General features: G+C 31.7%; 2 protein-coding genes across 4 annotated transcripts; one reads left to right on the plus strand and one right to left on the minus strand.

Annotated features, from left to right (window-relative positions):
- Window positions 1-494: 494 nt before the first annotated feature.
- On the plus strand, window positions 495-7,750 carry Idi (Isopentenyl-diphosphate delta isomerase). Of its 3 annotated transcripts, none has more exons than XM_068762753.1 (6): window positions 495-631; window positions 1,640-1,756; window positions 2,052-2,237; window positions 3,487-3,615; window positions 4,251-4,426; window positions 7,397-7,750. In XM_068762753.1, the coding sequence occupies exons 2-6, from the start codon at window positions 1,640-1,642 to the stop codon at window positions 7,539-7,541; spliced, it is 753 nt and encodes a 250-aa protein (XP_068618854.1). In that variant the 5' UTR covers window positions 495-631; the 3' UTR covers window positions 7,542-7,750. The 3 variants fall into 3 exon arrangements, with proteins under 3 accessions (XP_068618854.1, XP_068618856.1, XP_068618855.1); XM_068762755.1 differs by lacking the exon at window positions 495-631 and adding an exon at window positions 976-1,122; XM_068762754.1 differs by lacking the exon at window positions 495-631 and adding an exon at window positions 1,133-1,295.
- A 182-nt stretch (window positions 7,751-7,932) lies between these two features.
- LOC137919966 (photoreceptor outer segment membrane glycoprotein 2-like) lies at window positions 7,933-12,135 on the minus strand. Its single transcript, XM_068763196.1, has 6 exons — window positions 11,926-12,135; window positions 11,280-11,436; window positions 10,850-11,024; window positions 10,094-10,214; window positions 9,613-9,720; window positions 7,933-8,231 (listed from the first exon to the last, which is right to left on the minus strand). Exons 1-6 carry the CDS (start codon window positions 12,133-12,135, stop codon window positions 7,950-7,952), a joined length of 1,053 nt encoding a protein of 350 aa, XP_068619297.1. The 3' UTR covers window positions 7,933-7,949.
- Window positions 12,136-12,158: the final 23 nt, after the last annotated feature.

Consider the following 12,158-nt stretch of genomic DNA (forward strand, 5'->3'; position numbering starts at 1 on the left):
TTAATTTATCTAATCCGATCATAGAAGCTGTCCGTCAACTGTCGACCCTTTAAAAACTGTCTTCATATAAAATCCCTCTGGGCCTCTCCGCTCATAAAGTTATTTGAGCAAAATAAAACAAAAACTTTTGTATCCGGTCCTTAGATCAAACATTCTTAAAAGGACACACCTTTTATAGTTTAACATTAACTAGGAGCTCACTTCAATTTATTTTCGTACAAATTCGGTCCAGGACAGATGCCCACTGCAAGACATATTAATGGATTATTTCTTCTTCATTTGTATCACGCCAACGGAGAAACAATTTCTTAATCGTTATTATTAAAGCTTAACCTTTAATTGTTACGTATATCGGTAGTAACCTAAGGTAAATAAATTACCAAAGACACACATCATTTTCTTATACGGTAATTTATTTACATTTGGCATTGCTAATTCATACGTGTTGACAATCACTTTTTTGACAGTTGACACTGACGTTAGTGATTCTCGATCTCTGTTCTTATTTTTACGCTATCCGCCGAAGCGAGTGATCCATTAAAATAATAGTTTGATTTTGTTTTTCACCTTTTTCCTTAGATTTAATGAAGTGTCTGTTCTCTTAACAAACATTAAATTTGGGCAATAAAAGGTAATTTTAATTTATTTATACCAAATTATATTAGCGAGGCCAATTATACATAAACCTGTAATTATCCAATTTAATTGTAATATTATTTTTACAAGAAAACATTAAACTGTCGTATATTTTTAATACATATTTTTAATGACATGATCATGAAAACTAATTAGTGATGATGATGATTGTAATCATGATTTTTAAACATTGGAACCATTAATATTCCCATTTATAATGTTTTTATCGGTCAAACTATTAACTTACCGTAAAATTTGGTTAACAGTAACTAATTTTAATGAGCGTTGAAACTATGCCGGCCTAAATAATTACCTATAGTGGTAACAATATTTGTAGCAACTTGTACTTGTTCTGGTGACTAGTGAAGTATTTTCAAAATTAAAATAAGGCTTGGATATAACATGCTCCTATTGGATTAAGGATATTTTTAAAAATGATCACAAATCAAATATCAAACTAAATTTGTTGTGGATTCTCAGATCAAGGCATGTCCCATACTCACATAGCAAAGTATTCTAAGTTACAGGATGTGGGATTGCACTTTTAATCAAGTTTGGTTGTCCAGGCATTATCATCACATATACAAGAAGTCACTAAATGGTTTTAAGTAGTTAATAATATAAACAAACAAACATACTTATTGTCAAATTACATAGGTGTAGGTATAATATTTTAAAACATACTGTTTCTTTTTCATACATAGAAAAAGCACACGAGATTTATTTACACTTAAGTAAAAATAAATTATCTTTGTCATTATTAGCTACAACCAACTTGAGGTTATATAAACTAATTTAAATATCTTTCTGCTATCTTATATAACCTATTGTTACTTCCTTTCAATGTTAATCATACCATCTAAATGTTTTATTCAATATTTTTGATAAATCTTGCTTCCTTTTTGTTACATACATCTTTATTTTAATGAAATACAGCTATTGTTAAGAAAAAAGATTTTTCAAATTCATTGGATCATCATTCTCTTGTGCATACTGGTTAAAGATGCTTGTCAGAAGTTTATCACGAAGACTATGGAGCTCTGTTCGGAACGAAAAAAGGTTCCTATCTTCGGAACCAACAAAACCTCAACCAGAAGACGGTTATATAGAACAATGTCAGGTAATTTTTTTATCCTTTTTTTATTAATACTACAAATTATTACAAAAAGTTTTCATAAAATTATTTTATATTCAGTTATGGCTATGTTGAATAAAGAAAGATACATTATTTTATTTCACAAATTATATTTGTTTACAAGCTGCTGTTTTGATAACTTATGAAATTATTTTTGTTAATTATTGCTAAAGTTAATACCATGGCATATAGTTCAGATACATTTATAAACAATTAAACATATGTTAATTATAATAATTTAAATAATTTTGTTTTTGATATTTTATTTTTTGCTATTTAGGCAGAATCGTTAGATAAGGATATATGTCTGTTAGTTGATGAAAAGGACAATTTTATTGGAACCGCAACTAAAAGAGATTGCCACAAGGTTGCACCTGATGGCAGTATTTTATTGCACCGTGCATTTAGTGTATTCCTCTTTAACAAGCGAGGAGACATGTTATTACAAAGGAGGGCCAGTCAAAAGGTAAAATAGTATGCACTCAACTTGGTTATACATATTCTAAATTTGATCTATATGTAATATCAGTGGCGTAGCTATGGTATTTGGGGCCTGGGGCAGATTGGGGCTTGGTGCCCCCCCCCCCCTAAAGAGTATAAATAATTAATTATTAAAAATTCAGAACGGAATGTTGTTAATATATATATATATTTTTTGGTTCAAAATAATAATAAATTTATATAAAATAACATTAGATCTGAATAAAATTTATTGGGAAAATTTAAAAACGAACATTCTTCGCTTTTTGGCCTGCAAAGTCATTAATCACATTTTCAAAATCAATAGTGTCGACTAGTTTGAAACACAGATATGTGTTTTTGTGATTCAGCCTTTTTAAAAAACACTTTGTGTTTTGCGAATGAATTATTTAACAACTTTTTTAGCACAAAAATAGTAAAATTCGATATTCTTTTTACGTTATTTACTTTAAATTATGGTTTTCATTTTTCTTTTAACATTTCATGTTTCATCATTCAAAAAAAAAACAATTCAAAAAAATCATTTTTAACTTTTTGTGCCCCCCCCCGCTTGTGGTGCCTGGTGCGGCCGCCCCGCTTGCCACCCCCTAGCTACGCCACTGTGTAATATTATTCTAGTTCAAGAGAGTGATTATTAGAACTTATTAGTTATAATTCATCTTAAATTTCTCATTGTGAAAGGTAACAAACATGTTATACAATAAACAAATGCCTAGAAAAAGTGCCTTATTGTAATAGTAGGATTAGTTTAATAGGCAGACAATAAAGAGCTTTTACTTTATTGGATTATCACAGATTAAACATAAAAATAAATTTTTTCAAAAGGTAAGGAAGTGAGGATAATGATGTGTACACCAAACCAATTTAAATAAGTGTTACTAATTTTAAAATTGGAAAATAAAGCTAGTAATATTTTAGAGATAATAGTCATAAAAATTTAGAAGTTTAATTAATTATTAAAAGCCAGAATTTATTAATAAAAGAATAACATAAAAATAATTTTTGCTTTATATATATGGTTTCATTAAATATGTAATATATTTTATGCAACATTTGTATAATTAACAGTAGTGTAGACTTATGTGCTAGGTGTAAACCTGTGATACAATAACTAAGGTATTTATTCATAACTAGGAATGACATTTAAGCTTGAAATGTAAATAACAAAATTGTTTTTGAAGAAAATTTAAGCATTCATTCATTTTGGCAACATTAACAATACAAATAATGTTTAGGTGACATATCCTGATTATTATACAAATGCATGCTGCAGTCATCCGCTGTACATAGACAATAAACCAGAAGATATCATTACAGCAGCAAGACGTAGGTTGAATCATGAATTGGGCATCCCTCTAGACCAGGTATGATTGAAAATTACTTTTGTACAAAATACAGTAAAAATTGTTGAATCATACAATTTTATTTCAATTTATAACTGAAATGCTAAAGATTTTCAGACATGTTTTGCTAGAAATTTTTCTAGATATTCTGTAGGTTACTTCTCAGCACATAATTAATATCACAGTGTTTTCGCGTCAATATTTAAATACTTATATTAAAATAGTGACAGACACGTGATAAATACAAGAAATAAAAAAAAGCTTGTAACACCTATATGTCGTCTAGCAAAAGAAAAGTCCATGGGTCTAATTGTACGCATATATAATAAAGTTCTACAACATATCTTAGACAACAGATCTTAGAAAGTGTATTAAATCTGATTATAGTCTTCAATAGTTTTTAGTTGATCGAAATATGTTCAACTTGGTTTGTTAACTCATTTATATGGTTAATATTATAATGTACATCAAATATTCTTAAATTTAATTTAAAGACAGGAACTGTTGTTTGTCGCCGCTTCTTCCGAGCAGATCGGCATTCCAAGCCGGCGGTAGCTTTTCGCTTATAATATTAAAATAATTAGGGTTCAAGTGCATAAAAATGTCCACTTGAATACAGACATTTTGATTTAGAGTGAGGTATGTTTCTACATTAGATGGATCCAGAACTCTTCACATTCCTGACCCGCGTGCACTACCATGATCCTGGCGATGGCGTTTTCGGCGAGCACGAAATAGACCACATCCTCTTCTTCCAAAGCGATGTGAAGGTTAAACCTAACTCCAACGAAATATCTGAATACTGTTATGTGCCGAAGAATGAATTCAATTCGTAAGTGCATTTTATGTTCTAATCGTTTACAACGTAGCAAGTCCTTGTAATCCTCACATTATTATCATCATCATCATTATTAGTATAGCCGTAGGACTTTCACTACTAGACATGGGCCTTCATTCCGACGATCTTAAGGTGCGTTCACCTTATGGGTTGACGTCCTAAGCTGTGTCTGCTACTCCAGTGGAACCATAAAGCTTTAGCTGTGATGCGGTCTCCGCGTCATGTCTGCCCACTGTCACATTAACTTGCTTACTCGATACTTGTATATTAGTTACTTGTGTACATCTACGAATCTCCTCATTCCTGACTCAATCTCGTAGACAAATTACGAACTTAGCACTCTCCATGGCTTGTTGAGCGACCGTAAGCTTGCCAATCAAAAAATATAAATCAACAATCCAAAGAAAGAGACCGACCTGCATCGTTATTTTATGGAAATTATACCATGTATCAAATTTTACGGTTTTAAAATTATATTGCATGCATATAATTTTTTTCTTAAAATGGTCGAATTTTAGTTTAAAAAAAATCTCTGAGGTTATATGACGGACATATAAAATGAAGACCTTGAATTCCAATAGATATTTGTTTTATACAAGATTTGCTTTACTAATGTATTAACAAATGATAATACCCATTAAAATCAGTGCTGTTCTATTTTGTTATTTTCATACCAACACATGACATTTGTGATTATTAGAGAAATATATTAAAAAAGAGGACGGAACAGCATGTAGGTTCTGCTGTTGGGCCTATTAAAGAGAACGAATTTTAATACTCTGTGGCATATCGAACGAAATTAATGACTCATGACCATTATTAACACATAATGTTTGACAAACACCGTTACCAATTAAATGGCTTTTTTGTGGCCTACATCGTAATCAAGCGGAAAAAAAAAACAAATTGTCAATACGCAATAAACTTGTAATAAAAATTAACCGAGTTTATATAACCTTCGTATTTAAATTTTCTTACTGTAGAAGAGCACAAACTCCTGCGTTTGGAGTTCTTTAGGCTTTGTTCCATTTATACCTTGTAAGTACCTTACGTATTCGCTGCGAGAACTAGATAGGATATTTCATATTTACTTCAGCTTTGCTTGCTGACACACATTGCCGGGTTGGTAATCCAGTTTTCTTTTCTTTAGTTTTGAGGGAATATTCTACATAAGGTGATACTATTCCTGTGAACAACGAAAATCCTACGCCTAACTCCTCCGGCTAAAACCTTACGGTCTTATTGTGCTTTTGTTACGCTTTCACACACTGCCGTACTTTTATTCTGAAATATCACAACGTATGATGATATCAGAGAACTCGGCGGCGCATTTTTTTTGTTTTCTGTTTGTACTGTCTTGATGTATAGTAAATATTTTATATCGTAGTGTGGTACTATGGTACGCACAGGATGCTTCTGCCGATCCTCTCTGTTAAAGTTACTGTTAAATAACACTGACTCCTAAAATTTAAATCCATCGAATGGGCCAAATCCTGAGGTTGATAATAAGATTTTGTAAATAAAATTGCTCTCTCCATGGTACGTGTAGCGACTGGGAGCTTACCAATGAGTGACAGATTAAGAGACCAAATTTCTGTGTAGTAAATCTTTAGTTAACACTCATTGGTCGTAGGTATTCGACGTGAGATTTTGAGGCATCGGGGCTATAAATATAAAAATTTAGAGTGGAGACCAAGAACCGGCAAGTGCTGCGTAAATCCGACCACAAGGTGGGCAGACGACCTTGTTATGGAAGACTAAACCTAGATGCAGGCCGCTTCTATCTGGTCCTATTGGAAATGTATGACGAAGGTCTTTATCCACCAGTGAACGTTAAATAGCGGAAATGATGATAATGAAATAAAATATAAACTTTGCACACAGTAAAATTTATTTTGTATCACTACCTAAGGCGTCAGGTACGGTTTTAAGCAAACGTGTACTATACTTACAAATTATGAAATATATTACATTGTACAGTACCCGGCGATAAATATTGCACATCTACCTTGGGAAATAGACAATAGGCTAATTTCGGCTTCGTAGAGCACTATCTCTGTCGTTTTGTCAGTCGTTGTACTTCGTGCCTATTATATACTATTGTCTCTTTCCAAAGGTCGATATGCAATATTTATCGCCGGGTATTGTAGCATTAGTAAAAAGTTGTTAGGATTCGGGTAAAAACTAACTAGTTTAGAGAGACTTAAGTGCTTGTATGATTCGCCACGAGGCGATCAGAAAGATAACAACCGGCTTGACAATTATTGTTTTTTCAAATTACAAGTAATCTAGATGATTTTTTTACATTAACGTATTTGCATTCATATCTACTTTACGCTGGATACAATCTCTTTAGTCGATGCACATGCATTAATTTAAATAACTATTGCATAATTTACAAGGTTCTCTTTACAAATTACTTTGACCTTACATATGAAGTGACGTATGAAAGAACTCAAAAGCATATCAAATCGAGCAGACCAGGAACGTGTAAGTAATAATAATTTACAACCAATGCCTATATCAAAACTACGTGAAATTTCCAAATTATTCTCCTAATTTTATTAATTATAAACAGGGTAATTGACTATAGATGTAAAAGCATTTTAATGGTGAAAGTATAGTTCATTTGTCAGCAAAAAAACCTTAAAGATTGTGTACACCTATTTCCAATCAACTTGTATTGAGTGCCCCTCTGAAATACATTACATTAATTTATTTTTTATGGAATGCGACTGGTCAATAACTTCTGACAGTACGAGGTCTGAGAGGACTGATAGTAAATTGTAATTAATTTTAATTTTGTGTTTTAATTCGAATTTTGAGAATGCTTTATAAATAAGTTATATATGCATCCTTAAAGTTTTACATCTTCCGATAACCCAGTCTATGAAAACATTACAATTGTGAAAAACCGTTAAAAATGTATTCCTCGTATTTCTAATGAAAATTAAATGTTTACAGATTTTTAACAACATTGGAAGGACCTCTTACTCCGTGGTTCAACATGGTACGACGCCATAGATTGAAACTCTGGTGGGATAACCTTCACCGCCTTAAGGAGTTGGCTACGCCGGAAAAAATAAACAAATTCCTCAATGAAAAGTAAATTCCTTCTAGAAAAGCTTATATTTAATGTATGGAAAATAATATTTATAAAAAATTAATGTATTATTTATAATTTCTTGTCTAAGTTTATTGTTCAATTTAACAAAGGTTTTCGGGTATTGTTCCGTAAAGCAATTTAATTTCTGTCAACATTAAACTTGCATTATGTAAAATGTTTATCTTAATTTTATATTAAAAACTAGGTGTTTGAGAAAATGTTTCTTTTTTTTCGATCTCCTTAATGAGTTATATCTATTAAAGATTGTTGGAAAAAATTGTACTTGGTTCATATCATCATTCGCCACAATGTGGACAGATGACCTTGTGAAGGTAAATGATGTCAGTAAAAAACAATATAAAACGATATTTTTATTGGATACACCATATTGACTATTTATATAACAAAAACTTATTCAAATATAGGCTTTAGTAGTTCATCTGAGCTGTTGATATCCGAGGAGCTAAAATATCTTTTCAAAGCCGGCTGCGAACTTTCCGTGACCCACTGCAAAGTGCGTGTTTGCTTTGGCTTTTTTTTCCTGAACGTTTTTCTTCTCGTGTTCACGGTCTGTTGTATCTTGGTGTCGGTTGCGGAGCGCAATAGGTACGCGTAACAAGTTATTTGGTTTCCGCAATGGAGACCGTTCTTATAAGCCGTGTGTAAGTACCGCACCGCGATGACTTGTATGATCTACAAAAGTATATTACTCCAGTATTCTCACTTGTTTCTATACTGTGGTAATAAGGTAAGCATGCGTTTACAAAGGGCAAAAGGCACCTCGGTTGTTGAGATTCTTTATTGGCTCTAGTGATACAACCAATAAAGAATCCCAAAAACCTATATATTATATGACCAAACCAATCTCTGGCAGCTTCTTTAGTACTTACAAAACACAAGGTGTACCTAACTTCCTTGTATTATTTTCTACAAATAAAAAAAATGTTTGATAAAATCATAACTAAAATTAAAAAAGTAAACACTATCATATCTATCTATCTATTAATTTTACATTGATGACGTTTTTTCAATATATGGCGTACATCTTTTTTCCGCTAGTGATTAAAATGTAAATTAATTCTGACCTTGTTAACCTTAAAAGAGAAAAACTACGTACGCGGCTCTCATGTAGTCAAACTAACACAAAACCTTACTTACCATATGGAGATTTCAAACAAAAGATAGCATGATACCAGAAACGGGAGACAATGTAAAAAACTCGAAATAAAAGAACTACTTATGCAGCAGATATGATGGGCGTTTTAGATAGAATTGAAAATGTAAATGCCATGTGCATATTTACAAAAATTTAAATCAAAAACTTTACTGAAAACCATGAGTAGAACTATATATAACCAAAGTCCTCGAAATCGAACCATTATTTTAAAAGGGAATATATACGTTGAGTTACGGCTTAGTTGATAGTATACTAATAGAAATTGATTAATTTAGAGGCATTATGCTTATTGTCACTAAAGAATATAAACCAGTATCATTATCATTTCAGTCAATGGACTTCCACTGCTGGACATGGGTCCCCTATTATTTTCAATAAAACCCGTTGGAATCCAACCCGGTGAAATGGTATGTAGCGATCTGTTCCGAAGTTCCCCCAGAAGCCTTCGAATTTCGCTACGCTAAAGAGGTTTTAAGCTAAACGCCGTTTCTGCCCTGCCGCCTCGAATCTGCGGAGTCTGCCAATGCATTTGGATAACTGTGAAAGTTCGATAAAAAAAAAACTATTATAAGCGGCCTGCGTCCACTGTTAATAAGTCTGAAACATAGAAGGCTGCAAATTCTCTAACAGTATTGGTACACATCAAGTTATCAAAAGTATAATTCGACAATTACCGTCGTTGAAGTTCACGTGAACTTACATGCTTCAGCAGAATCTTTTTAAGAAATATATTACTCTAAATTAATTAATGGATATATATAAAAATAATATTTTTGATATCTTTTGGAATTTTACAGCAGATTGTTGTATAGTACTCTATATTATTTATAAATATATATTATGAATCAGTGTCATATTTAAAAAGATATTATTTATTAGATTATAAGTAAAACTAACCATCGCCAAAATTATCAAAGACATCACGGCATTGAAACGCCAGGATACCGACATCATTTCATTTATTAATTTTTCCTCACATCCCTCGGTCCAGATCGTAAGATGTTTCTACAAACAATATTTTTTTTGTCATATCTGCTATTTATAAGATACTGATTAAAGAAGACGTGGTCGTGGATATTCCTGAACATATGCTTTTATTTAATACATAAAAATCCTGAACTAAATAGGGTCCCAATTCAGAAATATATAAAAAGGAATTTTATCTTAAAATGACCTATCTACAATCAAAACAGAGACAATATTTATAAAGCTAATCCTAACAGAAATAAAACGCCCTAAAATCCTAAAAGAAAGTTTGAAATAGGAATAACAAATATTATATTTGTTATAAAAACAATACATCCACAAATATTAATAATTATTGACACAATTAGTACAAACAATCAAGTAGCTATATTTATTTAGAATTTCAACGCACCGATGGATCGTATTTGTAAATGACGCCTGGTTTGGTGACGCCGTGGTGTATGCACGGCGAAAGTACATCTTTAGAGCAGCAGCTATATGGTACATTGTCAGCAACGAATCTATTATTTGCTCTGTAACAAAGACTTCAATATTTAACTAATCCTCAAGTTTTTACATGTAGCGTTCAGATGAGTAGTGGATAATTTTGTCTCAGTACACCGACAAGAAATATTACTTTGGTCTATAATAAATATTAGTAAAATATAAACCTCGATGTAATAATAAAATACCTTGCCGAGTTTGTTCATAAAATATGACAATAAATAAACAATCACATATCTGAATACTTGTACACATATGTTTACAATAAACGAAAACTATGAATTTTACACTAAGGCAGTTAGTTAGTTAGTTAGTTAGTTTAGTTTACCAATTTTCTTAATAACGTCTGTAGACAATCAGGTAGCATCTTCAAACTAATGGTTGTAGATAAAATAAACGATTAAAGACCACGATCACTTATTCGCTGATCTAATCTAGTCACATCAATAACTGGACTCTCTATTACTAATGCCCTGAGGAAAGCCAATAATATTATCCGCATGAAGACTGCTGCTCAAAGATTCCGTCAACATTGACCATGTTCTTCTTCAAACGCCTGAGATTGATAATCATATCATATCTTATGGATTTACACATATATTATCAAAGGTACTACTACAATACAAAGTGATTCCTAGTAGTATAGTTTTATCGGATTACTAACATAGCATTAGTGGCAACATTCTCTCCGGTAGTGAACCATGGAATATAGAACCACTCCTGGTAATCCACTCGACCACAGCAACGAAATCTTGTCTGTAACCTGTCGATTGCAACTTTTGATGGCAGGTGACTGGCATATCTAAGCATAGCTTTCGTAATGCCTCCCTTAATCTTAGCTATTGAAACAGAAATGAAGATTAAAGAAAATAATTTGAATTCTAATTAGTTCTCACGATTTAATTTTCATTTTGTGATATTACTATGTATTTTCGATAAATACAATTCAAAAGGATAGTTAGAATAAAATGGATATTTAAAAACAATAACGGTAACATTATTGATGACGTTACAGATCGTGCATTTCTTATTACCTTCCTGTCTCTAATAATAATAATCAATGCTAAATTGCTAAGCATTACAAAACTGATTACCTCGTATAATCGTAGACTGCAAACCAGAATAGAACATAATTGCTAAGAAAATAATAACCATAACGATCAGGGCCCAGATGTAATAAAATAACCCATTAGTAACGTTGTACTCTCTTTTGGTCAACCCCGCTTTAAATAGCTGATACAAACCAAATAACTGAAATTGATTTAATTATTATTATTCTTATCTATTTTATTAATTATTATTCAAATCCATTAATATAATGAATAAGAAAAAAGTAAATAAAAATGTAACAATTTTTTGCTTTTACATTATTAACATTTTTTATCATTTATCATCATTTCAGCCGTAAGACATTCACTGCTGACTTCCAGTAAGACTAATTGGGAGCAGCCTGCAACCAGTGTCTTCCGACGACCTTAACATCGTCATCTATCCATCTTGTAGAAGGCCATCGTCTGCTCTGCGCGCTATGTGGCTCGCCACTTTTCTTGCTGAATATCAATTCACGTTACCAAAATATTACCTCCAGGAAGTAGCTCAGTTACAAAACAATTATTTGTTGTATTTGCAAATATTCCTTTATTTGTTCATATATACATTGTAACTATATAATATTTCTGTTCAATTGATAAATGGCGAAATATTACATGAAACAATTTCAATTAAATACTAGAAATGTACCTCTATAACCACCGCGATAATAGAACCACAAGCTATTATAACTGGTATCGCGTTACCATCTGGCCAGCATATAAGGTCTAAAAGAGTCCCTTCTTCACTTCTAATCCCCTCTGACGTGTTTACTAACCATATTAGATAAAAAATAATTATAGGCATGAAGGCCATCAGCAGCATTCTTACATTATTAAAAGATGACCACGTTATGTACATAATAAAAATATTTATTATAATAT

The sequence above is a fragment of the Battus philenor genome, unplaced genomic scaffold (assembly GCF_028537555.1).
Source record: "Battus philenor isolate CCGP_79_NKW_IND1 unplaced genomic scaffold, ilBatPhil1.0.hap1 SCAF_17, whole genome shotgun sequence".
NCBI lineage: Eukaryota > Metazoa > Arthropoda > Insecta > Lepidoptera > Papilionidae > Battus > Battus philenor.

Excerpts from the sequence above, each read along its gene's own strand:
- Idi (XM_068762753.1), top strand. The coding sequence starts at position 1,640 with ATGCTTGTCAGAAGTTTATCACGAAGACTATGGAGCTCTGTTCGGAAC. Across the intron at positions 2,238-3,486 it reads AAAGGAGGGCCAGTCAAAAG|GTGACATATCCTGATTATTA; the intron begins GTAAAATAGTAT and ends AATAATGTTTAG. Across the intron at positions 3,616-4,250 it reads TGGGCATCCCTCTAGACCAG|ATGGATCCAGAACTCTTCAC; the intron begins GTATGATTGAAA and ends TTTCTACATTAG.
- LOC137919966 (XM_068763196.1), bottom strand. The coding sequence starts at position 12,135 with ATGTACATAACGTGGTCATCTTTTAATAATGTAAGAATGCTGCTGATG. Across the intron at positions 9,721-10,093 it reads TTTACAAATACGATCCATCG|AAACATCTTACGATCTGGAC; the intron begins GTGCGTTGAAAT and ends TATTGTTTGTAG. Across the intron at positions 8,232-9,612 it reads CTTTGATAATTTTGGCGATG|ATCATACAAGTCATCGCGGT; the intron begins GTTAGTTTTACT and ends ATACTTTTGTAG.